The 25,271-nt window shown below is 41.2% G+C and overlaps 1 protein-coding gene across 2 annotated transcripts in view; it reads right to left on the bottom strand.

The window, feature by feature from the left end:
* Positions 1–25,271, bottom strand: part of ADGRA1 (adhesion G protein-coupled receptor A1) — a 305,321-nt gene that overhangs the window by 170,401 nt on the left and 109,649 nt on the right. For both annotated transcript variants that reach the window (XM_035137651.2, XM_035137652.2), the window contains exon 7: positions 4,714–4,927. In XM_035137651.2, coding sequence (XP_034993542.2) covers positions 4,714–4,927 — 214 coding nt within the window. The remainder of the gene's footprint in view (positions 1–4,713; positions 4,928–25,271) is intronic.

Genomic DNA, 25,271 nt, shown 5'->3' with positions numbered 1-25,271 from the left:
CCTACAGATTAAGACAGAGCAAACGAAATCCTCAAAGATTCCTCTTTGCACGATCTCACACAGACGCTATCTTAGAACACCAACAGCCAGCCCTTTCAGCATGGAACATAGAACAAACCTTGGCTACTGATTAGTTAAAAAGGAGGGACCTTAACCCAAAGTCTAGGCAGCAGCAGGAATAGCCTCTCTGGCACCCGGGGCAGTGCACATGCCGTGCACCTGTGGTAGTGGCAAGGGGGTGGGGGTGGGGCGATCGCACCCAGGGGCACAATCCGGCGCAGCCGCAATCACACCTGGGGTGCCATCTGGCGCAGCAGGGATTGTACCGGGGGGTGCCATCTGATGTGGCCCCGATAGTGCTGGGGGGTGCCACCCGGGCTGGGGCAACGGCGCAACGGCGACCCCCTGAGACTCCCAAACATACCCTGAGCCTGGGTAGCTGCACCCGCGCAGGTCATCCTCTCCCCTGCCTGCCTGCCTCCTCCAGCTGGGGGCGCGGGGGAAGCAGCGTGGGCGACGCAGCAAATGTGACCCCCGCCATAGTTTGTGCATAGGCCATAGTTTGGCTTACCGTGACATGTTAACCACGCCAGTTTCTGGAAAATACAGAAGCTTGCCATCTTGCTCCTTGCTGTGGTACTCTATTTTGAAAGCCTATATTCTCCCTCAACTACATTTCTTTTCCAGCTGCTTGCCTGGGTTTCTTGCTGCACTTTATTTAAACGCCTTTACACACTTCCCTTTTATCTCATAAGTTTATGCCATCTATACATTTGGTGTCAACATTTTCCATTTTCTTTTTCATCCAACCTAATATATTTAAAACATATTGTGGCTGTGCTAAAAAAAATTAACCTATAAAGTGAAAAGCATTGTAAGGCTAAATTGTGACACACAAAAAACCTCATCTAAAATGTGGGGCCAACTAGGAAGGTCATTAAAATATAAAAACATAATAAAATGTAAACATTAAAGAAAACCTTCCCTATACAGGATTGCCTTCAGACGGCTCAGGGGTCTGATAACCTCATACCCTCCAACATTTATCCAATGAACATTACCTGGCATTGAAAATATTGTAATGTCAGTGGGGGGAATTCAGAGTGCCATAACAAAAAAGGTCCTCTCTTTTGTATTACTAATTGTTACTGTTGATGATGATTTACGGTATTACAAAAACAGATTCCTTTCAAGCCTCACATTTAAGTAATTGAGAGGCATCTCGATAAAAAGTTGTCACACTTGACATAGATTCTTTTTGTTATTATTTGAAACCCAATTCAGCCAACTTCATTGGTGTGCCTCACAATATACTATTAAATTTAGGATAGCTAATCCTTCTGTTTGGGTTGAGGCCTTCTCCTTTGTGAATACAAGCCATGCTTCCGAAAAAAGGGAATAGCTGGAGAAGGGCCACTAAAAAAGAAGTGGGCAGGCTGGTATGGCCTAGCCACACACTTTCCATAATCTTCAAAGACATAAAGGAATTTGACAATACAAGGTAAACATTTGCTCAGGGAAGTCAGCGGAACTCAGCTCCCGGGAACATATTTTTCAGATGCACAAATTATTTTCAAATGCTATAGGAAATATGTTGCTGGCTCATGGTAGAAATATACTATTTCAATGACTGGTAGGGAACAAGTTTCTTAACTTATATATGAAAGTATAATATGACCATGGAAACAATATGTCAGAGTAACTTTGAAAAGTTCAAATAATATTATTATTGGCCAATACCTGAAAAATTGAAGTAAGAAGTAATTGAAAACATTCTCAAGTGTCCCATACGTTTGCTGCCAAGAAAAATGTCATGAGGCAGAGTCTCACTTTATAAATTAGTTTCATTAGCACAGTACAAAAAATGTTTAGGTTGTCATTTATTTTCAATTCTGTCTTAACAGAAAGCTAGTAATGTGGCTGAATATATTATATTTGCAAAGGAAAGACAATAAAACTGGAATGTCTATACATGATAATTGTGTTGAGCTGGAAATACATATCCAGAACAATAGGGATATATGGGCACTTTTAGTCATTCTCTTTACAAATTTCAGAAAGTAGCTTTGGAAAGACTGAGCATAGTATCTGTACTAAAAGGCAACACATACAGTTAAACACAGGGGGTGGAAGACTGCCCCTGTTTCTATGACAACACTTACAGTAACAGTTGCACACACATTAATTTGATTTTATATGTGGAGCTATACTCGAGGCTGAGCCAAAATGGCCCTCCATTTTCAACAGCCCTTGTCAGAGGGACACAAGGCTTTCTACTGTTCTTCTAGGAACCCTGCAAACAGCTACAAAATGCTGTCCCCCACCGATTTTACTGGCTCCCTTTCCATGACCCCACACGGCAGATCTTATTTTTGCAAGGCTCACAAATATTCAAAAGTGTTAACTACGCAAAGTGTGTTGGCTTTCAAAAAATACAATTAGTATAACATTCAAAAGTAATGCCAGGTCATGATGTTGCAATATATGGGCTACATTCTGTTAACTTCATGGGTATAGAAAGTGGGAGGAGAAGTGTTATAAAATCAAGGCAGATTAGATCATATTAATCAGACATTTAGTTTTATGGTGGGTTGCAAAGAAAGTCTGCAGTTGCAGAAATGAGAGGGCAGGGCAGTATCTACCCAGTAATTTAAGCAGCAGGTGTTTGATAGAACTAATTAAACTATCAGCCCTGCGTTGCACATATTGATTTTTATGTTGTGAATCAGTTTCAACCTTCCCATATTCAATATGCTCCCTCTTTTTTGATCTTTCTAAACATTCACAACAAGGCAATTTTGTATACTGTAAAACAATTTTTTTTTGCATAGCGAAGGTTGAAAAGCAGCAGTATAGCTAATCATTCCAGTCTCCTACTGGTAAAAAAATGAACTAGATGATGTCAGTTGTCCCTTGATATAAAGTAAACACACACAAATTAGAGCAACCTGGCGGGGCATCGTAGTTCTGAGACTGTACTGTCCAATATGAAATTCATAAAGCATGATTCAGGTTCTTAATACATTTGCATTGGTTGCTGCCAAATGCATGCGGCTTTGAGAATTGTTCTGTCTAGGTATTGCTGGCAGGTGCAACAGCAGGACCCTTCTGAAAAAAAATCTCATGGGGCAGAACTCGGCAAGAATGGTTGAAAATAAATAAATAAATCCAAGACGTTAAACAATGAAGTTGCGTTTTTAAGAAGAAAAAGCTTGTTCTAGTAAAATGATACTGATGAATAAATGGTTGACATAGAAAGAAACTGATGTTAATTGGTGAAACAAAATTTAAAAATTCCTTCCAGTAGCACCTTAGAGACCAACTACGTTTGTCATTTGTATGAGCTTTCGTGCGCATGCACACTTCTTCGGATACCTGAAGGTGAACACTTTCCCCCTCTGTGTTACAGAGAGAGAGAGAGAGAGAGAGAGAGAGAGAGAGAGAGAGAGAGAGAGAGAGAGAGAGAGAGAGACGGGAGAATTCATAAACAGTCTTTAAACTCCACCTCCACCTGAACATTAACAGAAAGTGCTGGGAGAGGGAGCATCCATTGAGAGGTAGTTTGTAGCAGCTAGCCATTTTCCACGAGGGGAAAATATGTCAACTCCGCAATCCTATACATATCTGCTGAGAGTACTATCATTAATATAATACATAACCAATGAGAAACTTTTTATCAACAGAATCAACTATAATTCTAGTTTAGACACCTCCAAAGGGCTATCAAAAACATAATGCATGTTCCAGGGAAACGTCTGCCCTTAAGTGTTGTTGAATTTAAATAAATGGAAAGTTTCGGTAGACATTTGATGGACGAGGCTGCGGAGCTGGAATTCATCAGCAAAAGAAATGAGTCTTTCAGGGATCATTCTGAGAAGAAGTTACTCTCTTTACTCATCATATGTCTCCTAAAGCACTTGGGACTATTAAAATACCTTTATGTCATCTTTAAAACACCTCTCCCTAATAAGTCAAATGTACCACGCAGGTGCCACTGGCTTACAACTTAACCAAGTGAAATGGTGGGGAGACTCTAACATTAGTATTTAGGCTCCAGTTTGAATCTGGAGACGTGGGTGGCGCTGTGGGTTAAACCACAGAGCCTAGGGCTTGCCGATCAGATGGTCGGCAGTTCGAATCCCCGCAACGGGGTGAGCTCCTGTTGTTCGGTCCCTGCTCCTGCCAACCTAGCAGTTCGAAAGCACCTCAAAGTGCAAGTAGATAAATAGGTACCGCTACAGCGGGAAGGTAAATGCCGTTTCCGTTTGTTGCTCTGGTTCGCCAGAAGAGGCTTTGTCATGCTGGCCACATGACCTGGAAGCTGTACGCCAGCTCCCTCGGCCAATAACGCGAGATGAGCGCTGCAACCCCAGAGTCGGTCACGACTGGACCTAATGGTCAGGGGTCCCTTTACCTTTACCTTGAATATGGAGAAGTGTGAGCATTTCAGAAAGATGGAAATCTACCTGGCAGCCAGGAAAGACCAAAACAAAAACCCAAACTAGAAACCATCATTCGCCAACTGCTAAAATCATACTGTATGTTTTCCCTGACCCAGTTCCTTCCAGACGTTGATGAATCGTGACACCTATCATCCCTGACCATCGGGCCATGCTGACTGGGGCTGATGGGAATTGAAGCCCTATATATATTTGAAGTGCACCAGGTTGGGGAAAGCTGTTCTAAATAATACCAAGGATGGGAATATATTACCGTGTGATTAAACAGCAGTCATGCGTTATGCTGTCCTCCACAAACACGCCACTTTCGTCATCCGTTTCAACTAGGCGTCCATCATGGAACCAATGCACTTGTGTAGTATTATCGAGGTATGTTGCTGTGCACTGAAATGGCAAGCGGTCGCCATGAAAAACCACCTGTCTCTGGGATGGTATCAATTCAAATAGAGGCAGCTCCAGCGGTCCAGCTGTAGGTGAGAAGATAAAGGAAACAATTCGTTTATTGCATTGTTAATGCATTGTTAGTGATGGAGAGGAGAGGAGAGGAGCAGTACTAGAGTCAGCAAAAAACAATAATGGACAAATAGATCTTCGCAGTGCTATTCTACACGTGTCTACTCAGCAGCAAGTCCCTTTGAATTTAATGGGGTTTACTTCCAGCTAAATGGGTATAGGATCATGCCCATCATTTCTTGTCACTAGAATGAAAATACCAAGTTTGTTTTTTTTAAGTACACAGGGTATATCTTCCACAGATGCAATTACTGTGTATATCCTGTGCCCCATGTCAACAAGAGGGCTCACAAACATACTGTGTTTCTCCAAAAATAAGACACCGTCTTATATTTATTTCCCCCCAAAAAAGCACACGGTGGCTTATTTTCAGGGGATGTCTTATTTTTTTATTATTAAGTATGGTACAGTTTAACAGTTTAAACTGCCTATCACTGTGGCTTATTTTCTGTGTATGGCTTATTTTCTGTGTATGGCTTATTTTCGGAGTATGGCATATTTTGGGGGGTATGGCTTATTTTCGGGGTATGGCTTATTTTCGGAGAAACGCGGTAGTTGCCAGGTGATCATCAATGTCTATAAATCTCCATATGGCAGCGACCTGCGAACTAGATGAGTAGTACCAAGTGGCAGACCCTAAACTTCCTAGTAAATTCTGTATGTGCTGCCGAGAACCTTGAAGAAGCTCTTTTCCATCCTTGAACAATAAGGTTTGCTGAAACAAAACACATGCCCATAAGCTGCACACACAGTCCATCACACTGTCAGTTTGGCAGTTTCCATTTCATTCTGTAAACTAATCCAAGACAATTATACTATGATTGGTAAAACACTGCAGAAAGTAAAGGGTTTGTGCCGAGAGTTATGATTATGAGGGGGAATCACATTAGACTCACGTGATCAAGTCAACCCACCTGTGATTAACACACTGCTGATTTCAATGCAACGTTAGGTTAATGTGCAATCTTTTTTGCAAAAGGTGCAATAAATGGAAAGACCTTGTCTCCCCCTCCCGTCTAATTTCTCTCCCTTTCCTTCTTATTGTCTAGGCTGAGCACAGCTGCCACAATATTAGAAGCTAATGCACACAGCATTGTATTTTCAAGGAAGAAAGAAAGCACTTTCAGCTCAAGGGTCAAATACTGTGACTCGTACTAAGCAGTAATTTTATTCCACATTTAGCTGCACTGATTGTAATAAATCTACAAACAACACAGCAGTGCTAATTTAGATGGAATGGCTAAGTCTCAAGCTCTGCTTTTTTAATTTTGTGAAAATAATGATAACATTTATTCACTTGGTTGTACCTTTCAACGGGTACATATTTTTATCCTCAGGTCTTCTGCTTATAAAGGAAATGTTTTAGTGCTTCCAGTTCAGCATGAACTGGAAACACCTTTGCATCTTTTCAGAGTTAGAGGATGGAAGGAATTCTTCTCTAATTAAATGATAAATAAATAAATGTATACCAGCCTATTAACACTTCACAGGCACAAGACTAATATAATGTAAGTCAATTGTTGAAAGTAATGAACATGATCAATGTATATGTTTTTTCTAGTATTTACACATATTTATAATAAACTGATTGCCAAATGTATTTGGCTATGTTGACATCTCTTGACAGACAGAGAGATAAAAGTGTCTATCTCCCTCTCTCTCTATATATATATACTTTTCTAGAAGATGTGTTGAACTATCAATATAGCATAAATTAATACTCTAGCTCAGAGGTTTTCTATCTTTTTGGGTCCACAGCTCTCTTGACCAACTACATTCTTTCTGTCGCACCCCTGTGCGTCTCAGTAGCCAAGTTCTGTCACCCCTTGCCTGCAGAGCCAGCAGCCCCTCACCCTTTTCAAACACCCTCCCTTGTGGAGTGTTCCTAAACTCTCCCCTCTCCTTGGGAATCCTCTGGGCAGCCGCTTGTCTCTGAGCTGCCCTCCCTGCCCCAAAGAGAGGTATCTCCTCCCACTGCCCAAAAGGGGCCTGGGAAATACCCCCTGGCCAGCCCCAGAGGCACCATTCGCCTGGGGAGCTTGTAGTCAGGGCTGCTGCAACTAACAGCCATGCAAGCCTTTGGGAGGCAGAGAGGCAAGAGGGCATTAGAGGAAGGGAGGGAAGGAAAGATGGACAGAGGCCAGTGTTGCCCGTGGCACCCCTGACCATCATTCAAGGCACCCCAGGGTGCCCTTGCACACTGGTTGAAAACCACTGTTCTAGCTTATGTTGAACACCTTAATCATGCAATAAAAATCACATTTCCTGTTTTGACGGAGATTTATAAATGCCCAGAATTGTTTATACCCCACCCATCTGGCTGGGTTTCCCCAGCCACTCTGGACAGGCTAGAGGAGATGGCATTTTCCATTGCAGCAACCAGGCTACGAAACTCCCTATCCCTGTGACACTGAGGACTTATCGACACTTCCTCTTGTTCTGCTGCTTTCCTCCAAGGAAAATCGCTCTTTAGTGCTCAATCAGAGCAAACAACAATTTGGATTCTTCCCAGGTTGACATTTGTTCCACTCTATTGCTGAAGAGCAGCATTTCCCTTGGAAAGAAGCGGAGCAAGGGGCAGACCACGCAGACCCATGCCGAGAAAGCGCAGGTCAAACAGAAAATTGTTTGGAGCTGTGCTTTTTAGGCACAGCTCAAGGTGAAGTGTGAAAGAGCCCTGAGTTGACATTTACAGTGCAATCATAAGCATATCTACTCCGAAGAAAGCTTTATTTAATTCAACTGAGATTACTCCCACGTGAGTTGGGTTCGGCCTGCAGACTTAGACATCAAGCAGAAACCTTATGTTTTGACAGGTCCATGGTCTTCCAGTTCCTGATTTTGTTTACTTCCAGGCTGTTTTAAAGAAGGATTTAAGCAGCAATGTTTATTTTATTATATTTTAATACCTGGTGTTTTAAATTTGGTGATTTAAGCCACCATGAACATTTTTTTTTGTAGAAATGTTCTAAGTAATTAAATCATTATATTGTGGCTTGGAATACAGCAAACGAATGAAGTCAGTTTTACTGCCAAAACAATGTATTCATTTCTCGGTTCCTGCTGAATACAACCAGTCCAAGTAGCCAGGAAGCCATATTCTTAACTTAGTGATGAAAATTGGCAATGGATACAAAGTGTTGCTCAGTGGGAGTGGAAAAAATTGGACAGGCACTTTGTATTCGATCTCCAAAAACCCAGCTATAATTGACTTGAGTCCTAGAAATAGCTTAGCAGAATGTGGAAATGAAAGATAATGCTAGAATTAGAAAAAATTCAGAATTTGATATATGACACAGAAGTAAATAGCTTGCTTATAAGTTATTTACAATGGATTGTATTGAACGTTAGTCATACTCTGAGCAAACCTAAGATGCCCATCATCAATGGGTCTACTCTGCGTAAAGGTTAGTTGGAGACGATACAATGAAACTCCCATAGTATGACACTAAGGCTGCAATCTTATCATTTACCTGGAAGTAAGCCTCACTGAATTCAACAGGACTTACATCTGAGTAGAGACACGGCCAGAGACATGTAAAAGTGTGTGCACCTTCAGCTGTGTTTCACAATGCTTCTACAAATTAAATAAAATTAATACATTTGTCAGAGCGATGGAAACAAGTAATCTGAAGGTTCAATCCAAGCCCTGAAATCAATGGAGACCCTTTTCTGTGTGTCCTTGCAAGCTGAAATATGGTGGGTTGTCACAAGAGACTTCTTAATAGTGGCCTTCTGTTTACGGAATGTCCTCTGCAGTGTGATTCATCTGGTGTCTACTTTAACACCAAGATGCCAGCCAAATACCACTTTATTTTCACAAGTATTAACCTCCATACTTTAAATCTTTGGTAGAACGGTATGCTTTACCATGATTGCATAGGATGACTGAAGAGTTGGAAAGGAGCCTGAGGGCCATCCGGTCCAACCCCCTGCAATGCAGGTTTAACATTGTGAAACTAGTTAGGGCTCACGTTTGCCCTTATTTTTAGACTTCCCCAAAGTAAAAATTGTTCTTAGCGTTGGTGTTGCCATCTAAAATATTATTTTCGTATATTTTGCAACTTTAAGCAGTTTTTATCGCTTTTGTACCCAGAGAACAATTGCCATTAGAAGACTGACAATCACTTTGTAATCTGTAATATAAACATCAACTCAGCCTCTGGCACCAAAGCCTGGGCCTTCTCGTAGGCTCCCCCTTTTCTCTGCACACCTCCATCTGGTTTCAATACTGCAAATGGCTCGACAACATTTCTCAAAATATAATTCTGTCATTTGGCATTAAGACATTTCCATAAGTCAGCTGGTGTGTGTCCCAGCACAGTGTTTTCGCACCTGATATTGTGAAAGAATTATTAATTAAAACCGGGAAGAGGAGACCTGAGGATTCTATGAATTGGCAAATTGATGAGGAGCCGTAGTATCATGGAAAGCCTTTTTATTCAGCTCCATCATTGAATTTAATGTTGTACAGGCATATGAGTCAGGGAACCCCCAGACATATGCAACACCCCTTGAGTTACTCAGTTTTCTGATTAAGTGCAAAGCAATGATTCCTTACTATGGGAATCAGAAACAGAGTTTCTTCACAGGCTGATCTTTTTTGTTGTTGTTGTTCTTTCTGAAATCTAAGTTGCCCTAACATTCTGCTATAGCCAACATTTTAGCCCCTAGTTCTGCACTTCTTAAAACTCAGCTTACAAATTGTACACAAACCTGTACCCTAACAGCCCAGTTGGAGCTGAAAAAGTCATTTCTGGTGGGTAGAATCAGGAGTGGGCAGGCAAAGAGGAGGGAGAGTTTGCTTAATCCTTTCCCTGCTCATTCATTCATTCATTCATTTAAGTTATTTATATCTTGCCTTTCTTCATCTAGTTCATGGCTGCTTATGAACATAATAAAACAAAAACAAAACAGCAATGTTCAAAAAGAACAAACAACAATTAAGGCCAGCAATGAAACAATTTAAAAACATCATCCAAAAAGCACAATACACAGCCATGGTTAAATCACCCAGAGAGACACAAAAGTATCATAAAATTATTAAATATCACTTTGCTAAATCAAAACCCAGCCATCTACCGATATTTGTGTGTGTGGTTTGTGTTTTCAGATGCCAAGCTGCACAAATATGCCCAATATCCGACCTTAAATTTTAAACCTAGCTCATCTGATAAGAGCCACACAACACAGGAATCAATAATTACCTCTGCTGCATTTCAGTATATCTATATCTAATACAGCGAGATTATGGTGCTGGAGAAGACTCTTGAGAGTCCCATGGACTGCAAGAAGATCAAACCTATCCATTCTGAAGGAAATCAGCCCTGAGTGCTCACTAGAAGGACAGATCCTGAAGCTGAGGCTCCAATACTTTGGCCACCTCATGAGAAGAGAAGACTCCCTGGAAAAGACCCTGATGTTGGGAAAGATTGAGGGCACAAGGAGAAGGGGACGTCACAGGACGAGATGGTTGGACAGCTACGAACATGAGTTTGACCAAACTGCGGGAGGCAGTGGAAGACAGGAGTGCCTGGCATGCTATGGTCCATGGGGTCACAAAGAGTCGGACATGACTAAACGACTAAACAACAACAATACAGCGAGAGGGGGGTGGGGAACTGGCCACTGAATGTTCAGACATATTTAATTGTAGATATATACCTAAAGTATAAAAGTACAACCAAATTTTGGTACACAGCAGATAAATCATTTATAGAAGCAAATGAAGGGTTTTCTAATATCTATTCATAAATGGGTAGGGAGAGAACCTTACCACATTGCCGCATTAGATTTGTAGCAGACTCTCTCTAGGGTGTACAAGTACTTTTTATAAACCATGACAGAATGGATGTCAAAAATGATTTAACATTTACTTGCCTGTTAGTCCCTTAATGCTAATAAAAAACAATGCCATTCAAAATCATTTCTATTTGGCTGATTAGTGTAAGCTCTAAACAACATAGCGACACACAGCTTGAGCAAACCTCACACGTTCTCTTCCATTACAAATGCCTCAAAAACAAATGCACATGGTTTTGTTTATCGGCAGCTTCCTAGAGAGTATACCATGTCAAGTGAGTTTGTTTGTAATAGATCAGCATCACATTGGAAAGATTAGCCCCTTTTCTCGAGACATTCCTGGAGGCCAAACAAGATCATTCATACACTAAACAACAGTCAGCCTGCCATGGAGAAATGCATACTGTTATGTAGCTGTGGAAACGTTTTGAGGAAGTAGAGTATCTTAAATAATCACAGACTGCGTATCTGCAAGTCATGTTGCTTGTTCCACCTTCTCTTCCAAATGGCTTTATTAGTGGAGGCAGGAGAGATGTATTCCGAGGTGTGAACGGTTTATATGGGGCAGGGGCACAGAGTAAAAAGCACCTAGGGTGGGGCCCTAAAGGTAAAGGTAAAGGGACCCCGACTGTTAGGTCCAGCCGTTACCGACTCTGGGGTTGCGGCGCTCATCTCGCTTTATGGCCAAGGGAGCCAGCATACAGCTTCCGGGTCATGTGGCCAGCATGACAAAGCCGCTTCTGGCGAACCAGAGCAGTGCACAGGAATGCTGTTTACCTTCCTGGCGGAGCAGTACCTATTTATCTACTTGCACTTTGAGGTGCTTTCGAACTGCTAGGTTGGCAGGAGCTGGGATCGAGCACTGGGAGCTCACCCCGTCGCGGGGATTCGAACCACTGACCTTCTGATCGGCAAGCCCTAGGCTCTGTGGTTTAACTCACAGTGCCACCCGCGTCCCTGATCTGAACCATAGAGGGTAGCAAAATGTTAAAAGCTCTCACGTTTCCCGCCCTGGTACCAACCTGAATTAGGATCCCAGAGTCTGCTCACTAATGATGATGGTGATGCAACTGCTAATTGTGTGACTTGTATCCTATCTCCATCTGTATGACTCCATCTCTCCCTCTGCTATTTTCCCCAGTGCAGAGACCCATCTATGTTAACTTTTTAAAGGCACCGGGTACATCAATGCTACAATATAAAGCAGCACCAGCAAGGCAAATTCTAAAAGCAGAGAATAGAATAAGGTAACATGAGCATGCTAATTCAATTAATTATCACCCTTATTCATAAATTATTTCCTGCAAAGGTGATTGCTTTAGAGTGCATGCGTATGTTCATGATGAATTCAGGTGCTCACTCACACGGAAGCACGCTGTGTTACAAGACAACAAACCACTAGAGCATGAAATACAACATCAATATTTTTATAAGCTTAACGAAGTAACTTGCCAAACTTCAAATGGTTTAAACATCGCTAGATATGCAAAACATTTTAATTTATTTTGCTGTTGACATCGTTGGTCTTGGCTACAGTACTGATAGACAGGAAATAGCCTGTGGGACTAGGTCGGACAAGACCAGAGATGATATAATGTAAATGGTCCTTTCCAGAGTCTCCAGATTAATGCCGAAAATCTAACTGCACTTTACCAGCACCACTAAAGTCAATGGAATGTACGTCTGAGTTTTAAAAACGTACTGTAAGGATGGCAAATGAACTAAGCATCTGTTTACGATTCATGCCAAACAAGGAATGAAAAGGCATTTCAGCATCATGTGCGACAGCAGTCAAAATATGAGCATATGGCTGGAGGCTGGAGATGATGCTACCTTTCCATTTCCAAAGCAACCTTCTGATCTTCTGAACTGTAATAGAATGTGATTTATTTATTTATTGGCAAAGAGTGACATAACACCATGCACTCCTTTTTTAAAAAAAGAAATAGATTTTATTCAAGCTTTTTCATAATGCATAAAAGAATCTAATCTAAATAAGAACAAAAACAGAGAAAGAAAAAAGAAACCTCAAAGGTAGCTCTTAACCAGGCATCTCTAAACTTCGGCCCTCCAGATGTTTTGGACTACAATTCCCATCTTCCCTGACCACTGGTCCTGTTAGCTAGGGATCATGGGAGTTGTAGGCCAAGACATCTGGAGGGCCGCAGATTGGGGATGCCTGCTCTTAACCTTAGTCTCACACAGAAAGGGGTGAACCCTCCCCAGCTCTCACCTGGGAGCTTTCCTTCCTTTTCACAGTCTCTCACCCTGGAAGGTCTTCTCTTCCCTGCCTGTCACTCAGGGTCCTTCCACCAACCAGCCACTACCTTAATGTGTGTGCACCCCCATTTTTAAGGCACTTCAGTCTCCTATTAATTATAACTGAAGCACTTAAAATGTGTTTGCTTCTTTTGAATATGCTTGATTGTGGCTTATCCTTCCCCTCCTGTTGGTGGGCATTTCCCTGGGTACCTGTAAGGATTTTCTCAGATTGGAATCTATCCAATCATGATTTCTTAGAGCCATCCTTAGGATCCCCCCTTCTGTAGCAGGTGCGGTCATGAGATTAGAGGTTGGTTGGCAAGCATACCAGTATGTGGCCTTGAAGGCAAAACTCTGGCTATGGCTTAAGCTATGTTTTAACCCGGTGGGCATGGCCCCCTTGATATGGAGGGATGATTTCCAATCATCGTGGGAAAAGGAGGTCATAAATGAAGTGCAGGCCTGTGGATTGTCACATCTTTTCCTGGAGTCTATGACATTTAGTCAAGCCAGAGCTGCGATCTCTCAAAGACTGAGTGACATTGCTAGACAAGAGGACATTGCCCTTGTGAAACCTGGGATGTTCTTGGGGGATCAGATATTTCAGATTACACCAGCCCCTTATCTTGCGGAAATCCACTATGTGGAATACCGTAGACTCCTCACAGCTGCTAGGTTAAATGTCCTGGAATAGGAGGTTTTGTTGGGAAGGTACAGGGGAGTCCCATATGCCCAGAGATCTTGTCATTGTGCCCTGGGAGTGGTTGAGACAACTGAACATATTCTTTTGATCTGCCCATTCTATGCAGATCTTAGACAAAAACTTATAGCTCCACTCCTATGCCAACTTAGCCCTCTAGCCAGAGAAAGACAGGTTTTGCTTTTGCTGAACAAGTTTACTGGAACAACAGCCTCCTTGGTGGCCAAATTTCTTTTTCTGGCCCTTAAGCATTGTAAGGTTAAAATTGACAGCATTGACATGGGTCTAAATGTATAGCCTATTTCTTATTGTAGGTTTAAGTTTTAAGTTCCTCTAGATGTTTGATGTTTTAATTTTTGTATGGATAAATGTTTATTTCTGACTGACGGTCGAATAAAGTCTGATTGAATTGATTGTGGCTTGGGGGTGGGGAAGAGAGGGGAGTTACAGGAATTATCTCCAACTTGACTTCAGCTTGTCTTTCCTGTAACTTTGCTTTTTAACATTCCCACTGATGTCTGCAGGACTACTCCCTAAATTGGTCTTTGATAACATGATCGATTCTGTGTGGTGATCTCCTGGTGATCTCCTGCTCCCCTTGCTCTTCTTCTGTGGACTGAATCTTGACAAATTAACCTTGTTTTTAGGTTACATGTGCACTAATGCCACTATTAACACAAACTAAGTTCCCTCAGAACAATGGTTTGCAAATGTTTTCAAACCATGGTTTCAGCCCAGTGTTTTGATCACTTTCATTGGCTTGCATGTAATGCAACATTATAGCTAAACTGGCAAGGGAGGGGGATATCAGTCTGGAGAACAAAGAGAGGCGGGAGTTGATTTGGAAATCATGGTTTGCAGATACCCCAGTGTTATGTTTGTGCTGGCTCACATATTTTTGAGGTATTTCTTGTTTTTCAATGACACACACACCCACACACCCCAACAGGTTTGCTACTATTTTTAAATCCATGCACAACAATAAACCTGAACTTCTTTTCTGCATTAGAATTACCTCATCTTTTAAGACCATGTGCTTTTGCAAAGAAAAACCAGTTACTTCTTGTTAATCGCTTGATTTATTGTGTTGCCAATGGCGCTTTCTATCTGAACCTGCTATGCCTACGGAGTGTAGCATGTACTGCTGACAAACGTGTGAGTTAGAGTTCTAATATATGTATACAATCTCAGTGGGAGAGAAAAATGCATGGCTAAACTCAGTGGAAATAAACTGGAAGACACTAAAAGTAAAGAACCGGTCCAGTAACAAAGCAGATGAAAAAAAAAATGGGGGTAGGGACAAAGAAAACAAAAACGGACTGTGTTTTGTAACGGAGATCTGCTGACAAAGTGGTGTGTGTGTGTACACACACATACACACACGACATACACCAGAGGACAACTTATGTTTTGCCGTGCACTGCCTGGGATTCTCTACAGAAGGTTTCTAGAATGCTAGGGCCTATGAGAAATGCACTCAGTTGAACCGAAATGTGATGCTAAATTCCAGTAACTAATAAAATGTTAGTCTTAACATCTTTTCTAGGATATTTATGACACTGCGCCTGTGCAGTATCAAATGTACCAGAATTTATCAATTTGTTCTACAGCTACAAGCACACCTAAGCACATATCCCTATGGTTTGCTTCCATTAAAATAATGATCCCTCATTTTCTGCCAATTCCATAATACCAATGAGAAAGGGGGTTGCTTCCAAGTCACTTTAATAGCCACTTCCATCTTAATATTCTCCTGTCAGCCACACTGTCTTACTCTATCACAAATTAAATGGCAACCTCCTATTTTTAATCTTTCCTTTTAGTTTGAAAAATTGCCATACATAAATGCCAGCCCTTCCCCCCCCCCACGAAATAATTTATTCCTTATGTACTGGGAAATGCATTCATTCTGTAGGCAATAATGTTTGTTTTTTAAATAAATGTATCTGATTTGAACACTCTAAATTCTGAAGGGTGGCAAAAGAAATTCCCATCTTGTGTGACCTTATGAAATAGTTTATATTTATGGTCCTGAGTTAAGGCTATTGTGTTACATTTGTGCCCTGCCCCAAGCTGAGGAGAAAAGTGAGGAATAACTTCTCAAACCTGATGTATCCTGTCCTCCACCTCCCCTCACCCCCACCCTAGATTTGGCTTAAGATGTGAACTGGCAATCTGAGACGTCAGCCATAGTCAACCATACAAATATATTCCTCTGTCTGAAGCATTGCTAACTATTGAACAACCTGAGGAATGCACCTGCCTGACATTTTACACAACAGATGAAGTCAGACTGAAGCCTGGTTCACATGAAACACTAAGTTAAACCATGGCTAAATGTGATTGAGAGAGCTGTAGTCAGAGCAAAAACTGCAACCATTTCATTCATTCCCCAGTGCTGTTGTACCATCCAAAGATAAGCCATGGCTTAGCATTATGCCCAAATTGCGATAATAATAATAATAATAATAATAATAATAATAATAATAATAATAATAATACTTTCTTTATACCCCGCCCATCTGGCTGGGTTTCCCCAGCCACTCTGGGTGGCTTCCAGCAGAATATTAAAATACAATGATTTATCCAGTATTAAAAGCTTCCATAAAGGTAGTGGTTTGTTTCACTTAAACCAAACCTCAAGCTATGGTCAAGGATTCTTCTTGGCTTGCTGGTCATGATGTGTTGGGGGTGGGGGAATCAAGTCTCCGAGTTTAGACATAACGCTGAGCCAAAGTATGGCTGAGCTCCATAAAATGTGGCAACAGCAGGACCCAGGGAAGAGTAAAGCAGCTGCAACTTTTGCTCAGAATAACTGCCTACTTGCTTGTTCACACCCGGCCATGGTATGGCTTGGCATCATGCGTGAACTGGGGATGAGCATTGTCAAGTGGGGCCAAGTACAACTGTAGTAGGTTGTGTTGTGTGTGGTAAAGGAATCAGCACAGCATTTTACATTAGTGTGTGTGTTTTTGTTATCATGCCTTCAAACCGATGACAGATCCCACCCTTACATTTCCTTTCCCAGCTCTGATTTGGCAAGGTGAACAGTAAGGAAACAGACTCCTGGGCAGGCATCCTAAGAGTCTCTAGGAAACTAAGAAAACAAGCTATAGAGCTACCTGTGGCTGAATGAAGCTATAATGGGCCTCCAGGAATGTACAAGACAACTGTCAAGTGCATGAACATCACACACTAGAGAAACAAAACTTGGCAGCCCTTTAGGAGTAAGGGCGTACCCCATTAGCACTGTGTAGCATTTCCTTCCCTCACTTTGATGTGTAATGCCTTGAGCACAGAGTAGCTACTGCCCTTGACACTGCCAGTTACCACAGTTCTATAAAGCTTTGCAATTATGGTTTATATGACTATAAAAGAAAGTGCATTGGCGTGAAAGGTAATCTCTGGGAGAGTAGATACCAACACAGCAAATATGAGTAATAGCTGTCTTGTTTGGATGCAATTCCAACTGGGAATGGCATTAAAAGCACTTTGCTGGGACAATATTAGAAATATGTATTCAATTTCAGGGTGACAAAAGTAAGGCATTTTTATAAATGAATTGGCAAACACTTTAAATCTTACTTTTCTGTACTCTTTACTGGGCTTTTCTTGCCTCATTCAAGGACACCTGGGATTCAGACTAAGTACTGCCCCTGCTTCCGCTGCAATCATGCAATTTCCCTTGGGGCTTTCTATCCATTAATGCATCACCAGCACCATTGAAAAAATGGCATGTACTTTGAAATAATGATAAATGTAAACAAGCATGGTGATGGGCTCTGTTATATATATGTGGCTATTCTAAACATGGTAGTAACCTACTACCATTTTTGTTTCAGTACAATGTTCATTTAAACTGCCCATACACACAAATGCTTTTCAAGCGACATAAATATGGAAGTAGTGATCACAATGTGGATTAATTTATTTTTGAAGCACACATAACGTTATGATGATCTACAAGTTGGTATTACTGTTTGTCCCTGAAGTTCCACATCTTTCCAGTGCAACTTACCCTTAGCCACTGTCTCAAGAAAACATAGTGAATGTTGGTGAGAGGGACAATTTGGCAGCAAATAAAGGAAATCAGAATGTCTGAAGACATTTGAAACAAATGCCGCATTTTCATTGCATCACACAGGATCATAAATTACACAGGCCATTTGTTGTTGTTGTTTAGTCGTTTAGTCGTGTCCGACTCTTCGTGACCCCATGGACCAGAGCATGCCAGGCACTCCTGTCTTCCACTGCCTCCCGCAGTTTGGTCAAACTCATGTTCGTAGCTTCGAGAACACTGTCCAACCATCTCGTCCTGTGTCGTCCCCTTCTCCTTGTGCCCTCCATCTTTCCCAGCATCAGGGTCTTTTCCAGGGAGTCTTCTCTTCTCATGAGGTGGCCAAAGTATTGGAGCCTCAGCTTCACGATCTGTCCTTCCAGTGAGCACTCGGGGCTGATTTCCTTCAGGATGGATAGGTTTGATCTTCTAGCAGTCCATGGGACTCTCAAGAGTCTCCTCCAGCACCATAATTCAAAAGCATCAATTCTTCGGCGATCAGCCTTCTTCATGGTCCAGCTCTCACTTCCATACATCACTACTGGGAAAACCATAGCTTTAACTATACGGACCTTTGTCGGCAAGGTGGTGTCTCTGCTTTTTAAGATGCTGTCTTGGTTTGTCATTGCTGACACAGGCCATTAATTACTGTTAAATATTTTTAGCCATGTTTACACAGCCATTTGAATTGTTTTTACATATGAAAGTATTTGTAATTGCTTTTTAATTGCTGTAATAGTTTTTTTAGAAAGGAAATAATGTAGCTGTTTTTAATATTGATGTTTTTATTATGAAATTGCTTTGAGATGCTTTATGAGAAGTGATTCAGAAATAATTCCATTCATAAGTGTAATAAATAAACAAATGTATCATAAAATCTGTATTAACAGTGATAATATAGAATGCTGGTGGTACATGTAGGCAACTGGGAGTTGTAGATCCACCCCCTTGCAGGGTTCAATTTGCTTTAGAAAGTGGGAAAACCCTCTCCCCCACTGCAGATGACCAGGAAATCCAGATTTTACAGTGGAACACAACCAAAAAAGCAGGGCAGGAATCTAATAATAAATTCACCTCAGGAGGACTATTGTTTTGCTCTTGGATACCAAAATAATAAGGCCTCAAATGAGACATGGAATTCTGAAGACAAACGTAACAGTCTAAACTTTAAACAGCTATTTTACAGCACGGGAAAGACGGTTTGGAGTATAATATAGCACATCTACTATGACTAGACTTTTGACAGTGAAGACTGCAAATCTGTGAAGGCAGCACAACTATCAATGGCTTTGGTGAATATAATCTAGAAAGCAGGGGTTAGGTGTCCCATGGTGTTGCCGGGCTACAAGTCCCATCGCCCCTGAGCACTGGCAACAAATTCCATCTCCTGGTCATATGGATGCAAGTCTTCTGTCTCTTGAAGACCAAAGAAGCAGGAAAACATTAAGCAAGTAGTTTCACTGCCCTGCGACCCTGAAATGACTCAGAATCAGAACTGTAGAATGATAGAGTGGGAAGGCTCCCAGAGGGTCTCCTAGTCCCCAGCAATACAAGAATCTCAACTAAAGCATCCACGAGAAATGACCATCCTATAGTATAACAAGTTTCCCCCTGCTGCTTCTACTTTCTGGTAGAACTGGCAGCAGTGTTCCTCGTGGCAGATAATTTTTCCCAGTTTTGCTACAAAATGCTCTTCAGAATGACACTAAGATGATAACTCGGTGGGACCATCTGACCACCATAAAAAACACCACACTGCTGGAAAGTTCACACTCAGCACCCTGATATTCACCACCAACCCTCCCCAAATGGCTTTTTAAAAAGTTCATATCCCACACTTTCTTCCAAAGCAGCCCAGGGTGACAAACAGCAAGTGATAAAACAATAACAAACATCTTTAAAACTTTAAAAAAAAAAACAGTTCCGTACAGGTACAGACTGGGAAAGATCTCAGGTTAAAAAGGCTTGTTGGGAGAGAAAGGTCTTCAGTGGGTGCCTAATTGTCAATGCCCTCCCTATTTGCAATGGTCTAGGGCTACAAGAAGTAGAAATTAAAAAATGGAATATTTTAATGACCCCACCCATTTCAGTTCATTTCCATGTCGGATATGAGGCAGCGAAATGGGGACATGTCAGCTCAGTGACTTTTGACACAGGTTTAGACTGCAAACAATTTATATTTTTATTTAATGGAACTTGATACAGTACATATGTAGTTTTTGCTCTTCTGCACTGATTTCTCCTCCTCAGGAGAAGAATGACCCCTCAGACTGGGTACTCAAGCCTCACTGTTAAGACCTGAGAATTGCTGCTGACACATAACTCTCAAAGCGATTAAGAATGCAATGAAAGGCAAGAAAATGTGAAAATCTGCTCTTCCTTTTCATTTAGAGGCAACTTCAATGGACATTCATAGAATACACTGGAGCTTAAAAAGCCCACTTTTCTTCTTTTTTAAAACATAAGTATGCTTTTGAAGAGGGAGGCTGAAACCTTTTTGAGCAATGTGTGTGTGTGTGTGTGTGTGTGTGTGTGTGTGTGTGTGTGTGTGAGACAGCCTGAATACCAGCAATAATAAAAAAATGTTTCTCCTTTAGAATAACTGTACAATGTTCCAATTTAAATGTTGAATAACATTCTAAATGAATGTCTTTCAAAAGAATATGAAATAGAAAGTCAGTCTACTAAAATTTTCTACACAGGTATATTATTATGAGGATTTTTTTAAAAAATAAAATAAATGAATAAAACCTACCGGTATTCCAGATAATATTCTGCATGTCACTCACTGTGTGCTAATTTCACTCATGACTTGACTGTTAAAATTAAGGTAGCTTTCAAAATTGATGGGCTGGAAAGTCATTGAAATACAGACAGTTGCTACGTGATTCCCGTGTTAGTGCCTAAATCTAAGTACTATTGTTTATGTGCCTCAGCCGTGAACCATAATAAGAAGTAGAGATAATTTGCTTGGGCTTTCCTAATTTAGAATGCAATGGTCACACCAATTGGCTACAGGTTATTTTTTTTCAAAGGTGAAACACATTCATTCTGTGTATAATCTCTCTCTCTAGCTCACACGCACCACTGTTTTTTGCCAGTTTCATCCACAGCTAAAGCCAGAGTTATATTTAAAAAATCTGCAGGAGGCAATTTTAGCACTTTACACTTTTCCAGCCTAGCATCCCTACCAGTTAGCATCATAAGGAACAGCCCAACAATATGCCACTTAGGTACCTAGTCCAAGGGTTGTCAAACATCTGTAGGCAGCCCTGTTTAGGGAAGTTTTTAATGTGTGATATTTTAATGTATTTTAATCTCTGTTGGAAGCCGCCCAGAGTGGCTGGGGAAACCCAGCCGAATGGGTGGGGTACAAATAATAATAATAATAATAATAATAATAATAATAATAATAATAATAAAATTTTATTTATACCCCGCCTTCCCCAGTCAAAACCGGGCTCAGGGTGGCTCACACCAATAAAATTACAATTAAACATAAAAAGAAATTAATTAGAATACAGATTAAAATACAGTATTAAAATTTAAAACGCAGCCTCATTTTAAGTAGTCCATAAATCCAAGCCATGAGGGAGGAAAACACAGGGGTCAGACTAAATCCAACCCAAAGGCCAGGCGGAACAGCTCTGTCTTGCAGGCCCTGCGGAAAGATGACAAATCCCGCAGGGCCCTGGTCTCCTGTGAAAGAGCGTTCCACCAAGTTGGGGCCAGTACTGAAAAGGCCCTGGCCCTAGTAGAGGCCAATCTAGCCACCTTATGGCTCGGGATCTCCAGAATATTGTTGTTTGTGGACCTTAAGCTCCTCTGCGGGGCATACCAGGAGAGGCGGTCCCGTAGGTACAAGGGTCCCAAGCTGCATTATAGGGTGGCAATGACCAGGGCCAGAATAATCCTGGTCAGGCCATGCAGGCCCTAAAAGCAAGAGGAACTCCATTTTCTAAATCTCTCTGCCTCTGATAGAAAGTAAACCAGACAGCACTTTGCACACAGGCACAGCATGTTTGCACATCTAATGCAAAGATCTAACCACACACAGCACTTCTGAGAAACTCTAGCAAACTAGACAGGGCCTGTTTCAACCCACTGTCAGAGGATGTAGCCCTGCCACAAAACCGCAGTTACACGTGTATGAAAGTACCAGGTACATAACGCCACTTAGTGGAGTTAGGTAAATGACTTTGCATCTTGGGGTGCTCTCTCTTGATTGGTTGATGAAGTACTGCAGAAAGGCTGGCCTTCACTCTGTCAAAAAGGTATAAAAGCACTCTGTGTATGCCCATGGGTTGGGCAGAATGAGAAACTCATTCTCACTGCCACCATTTATTGCAATAAATGTTTTAATAAATCTGTTTTATAATATGTACAACTGCCTGAGATTTCGTCTGGTCAATTTGGGAAGCCAATCATCCATATTACATTTCTGGTGTCCTTACAGCATATTGTGGGGTCCCAAGCCGCATATTATCCCAAGCTCCCATATTGTGGCATTCCCTCTAAAAAGAAGTCAAGCTTGCTTCCTCCTTGTCATCTTACTGCCAGCAGTCTGAGACCTTCCTATTTAGAAAGGCCACTGGGAAACAGGTGCAGGTCATCTTGGCTACAGGACAATCAGAATTTTAATTCTGGTTCTAGTTTTTTTAAAATATTGTATTTGTTTGTAACTAGTTGTTTTTAACCAGTTTGCTTTCGTCATTTTGTATTTTATAATGATGGTTTTTAAAGAAGCCTTGTAACCCAATTTAGGAGAAAGGCGGGATACAAATACATTAAATAAATGATAATAAATAATAAAACCATGAGGAGTGTTATGTACTGAGCTGAATCCTAGAACAATAGGATCATGAATGCAGCAGTCTGATTGGTCAGCAGGAGCCACCCAATCCAGCTCCAGGTGGAAGTGAATCAGCAACCTGATTGGCCAGCAGGAGCAGCCAATCAGGCTGCTGGCAGATGTCAATCTGCAACCTGATTGGCCTGCAGGTGTAGCCCTGAAGTAGCCAATCACGCAAGGCCCATTGTGTAAATAATGTATATAAGCAGACGTTTTGGGGAAAGAGCCATTCCTTCTCTTCTTCTCCTTTTGCTACTACCGGTACAAGCTGAATAAAGAGTATGAAATTCACTTTCGACTCCGAGTATATTTCAAGGAGAAAAACTTTCTCCTAGTGTGGTGCTGTCACTGCTCGTAAAGTTTTGTGAAAGCCTCAGAATCACTTCTCACTTTGCCAAGGTAGATTTCACCTATATCCATGTCTGCTTGATTTCCAGGTAACTTGAAGATACTGCTTTATTTCAATTAGCTTGAGCATTTAATTTCTGTTGAGGGTCACTTAGAGAATAACTGCTGAAATAAAGGGAGTCTGTCATCATAATTTGCTAAATTCTCTCCTTCCCTCCCTTAGCCATACACTATAATTTTTGGAGATTGCATCTGAGGAAACAATGCCAAGTAACCTTATTCCTTTACTGATTCACCCTGGGTGCTTTTTAAGTGAATTTGAAGTGTGAAACACTTTTGAGCAACAGTTCTTACTGTCTAGTGAAAATCAGGGAATTTGATGGCTTTCCTTATCTGTTATGAGAGGGCATTTTCATAGGTCATAGAGCAAAATAATATGATGAAGCTAATTCAAAATACACAGTTTTCACTCTGATATAGAAGGCTACAAGACTCACTAACAGGTTAGATAGCAGTGGCAATGAGCAATAAGATAAGCCAGGACATAAGCTTACTAAAGAATAGCAATGCCATTAGTTGACTCCATCAAAAAATGTAATTACTGCATGGAACGACTTTCAGTTCACAAAGGAGGAAGAAAAGATTCTATCCTATAGCTATTAGAGAAATGCAGAATGAAACGATTGAAGCCAAAGTAGTATGTAAATGGCCTCCCACCCATACAATGTTTGATTCCCAGAATGTGGACTCTAAATTTTCACTAGAACAAAAACCACAGGGTACAGCACAATGTGTTGATCTGAAAAAAACTACCATGAATATTTGTTTACTGTAGACCATAGATGCAAAGAAACAAAACCTGAGAAGGCAATTCCTATTATCTAGCCTGAGCCACAGTAGAACAGTCACAAAGAAATTGATATTTGTGCTATGGCTTTACCCTTACAATTTATGCTTAATTTTTGACAGGCTTAATCTGATACTCATATGGATACCAATATATATTGCCCCTTTTGGGGGGGGGGGGAACAGCAGCTGCAACTGTTGATTTTACACAGAGAAATGATACAAAGATAAAGGGTTAACCCTACCTTCCTCAGACCAATCCCGTGATACATTTACAGTAAGGTTTTCAAACGCAATAGGAGATCCTAATCTATTTGAACCCTAAAATACGGGTGTTGCCTAGGAATTGTCTCATATGGAATATCAGGGTGCAGAGGAAGATGCACCCTAAGCTCCCTGACACCTTCCCTGCTTCAAGTTAGGATCAGGTCCCTGTAGTTTGTATGTCATTTTAGTTAAATGAATGTGATTAAATTTAGGTCTATACTACCCCAGACTTTAGTCACATAATTCCACCCTAAAGTGAAGGCTTGTTTTGAGATATTGCGTGGCGCGGCCTGATCTAGGCTCGGAACCCTTGCATAGGGTTATAGGAGATTTAATCTAGACCTGGATTCCTATGCCTGCAGTTTGCCCAGAAAAAAGTTCTATTGAAATTCACTTAAAGGTAGAGCTATACAGCTAATGTCATGTGCATTTTGGCCCTGGTCGTGCAAGTCAGAGAAGCCTTCAGAAAGTAACTACTACTGCTAATGCTAATATTTCTCTCCTTTGTCATCTCCTCCAGAAAATAAAATAAAAAAACCTATATTGCAAAGGAATAAAAAACATTTACAGTGTAAATCTGACAATGATCTTATGAATTAAAAACTGCCATTTGAGCTGTTCATTGTACATTCATTTCAATAGGTATTTTACATGGTGTGCTTTCAGCTAAACCACTTTCCCCCTTATGAAGCGAGTGACAAACAAGGAAAGAGTATGAACATTAGACAAAGGCAACATTGTAAAAAGTCTGCAAAGGAAAAATAATTAAAAACATTTATTGTCTTCGCATCTGGTGCACAGAAATATGTTTAACAACATAGACAGAACATTTAGCTTAATGTTTCATAGTGCAGGAAAGCATTAGGAAAAATATATTCCACAGCATCATTCAAGTTTCCTCTTCATTGCCACTGAAGTTGTACGTTTCTGCTATCAGTGGGTGTCTGTGGTTCCTCGTTATGTGTCCTGGCCCATCCCACTGGTTGTTTGGCAAGAGAGATTTTGCCTCCATGGGTGGGTCTTGAATCCTCATCTATGGGTGGGCTAGGGGTGCTCTCTCCAGACATCCTGCCCAGGAAGCTCTGTTGTGTGGGCCGCTTCTCCTCCTCATTGGGTGTTGTTGGGCTCATAAGGGGATCTAAATCTGTGCCCCTAAGGATGCCT

Source organism: Zootoca vivipara, chromosome 5 (genome assembly GCF_963506605.1).
Source record: "Zootoca vivipara chromosome 5, rZooViv1.1, whole genome shotgun sequence".
NCBI classification, from domain to species: domain Eukaryota; kingdom Metazoa; phylum Chordata; class Lepidosauria; order Squamata; family Lacertidae; genus Zootoca; species Zootoca vivipara.
The sequence above is the reverse complement of the archived record's forward strand: the minus strand, read 5'-3'. Positions and strand labels throughout refer to the sequence as shown.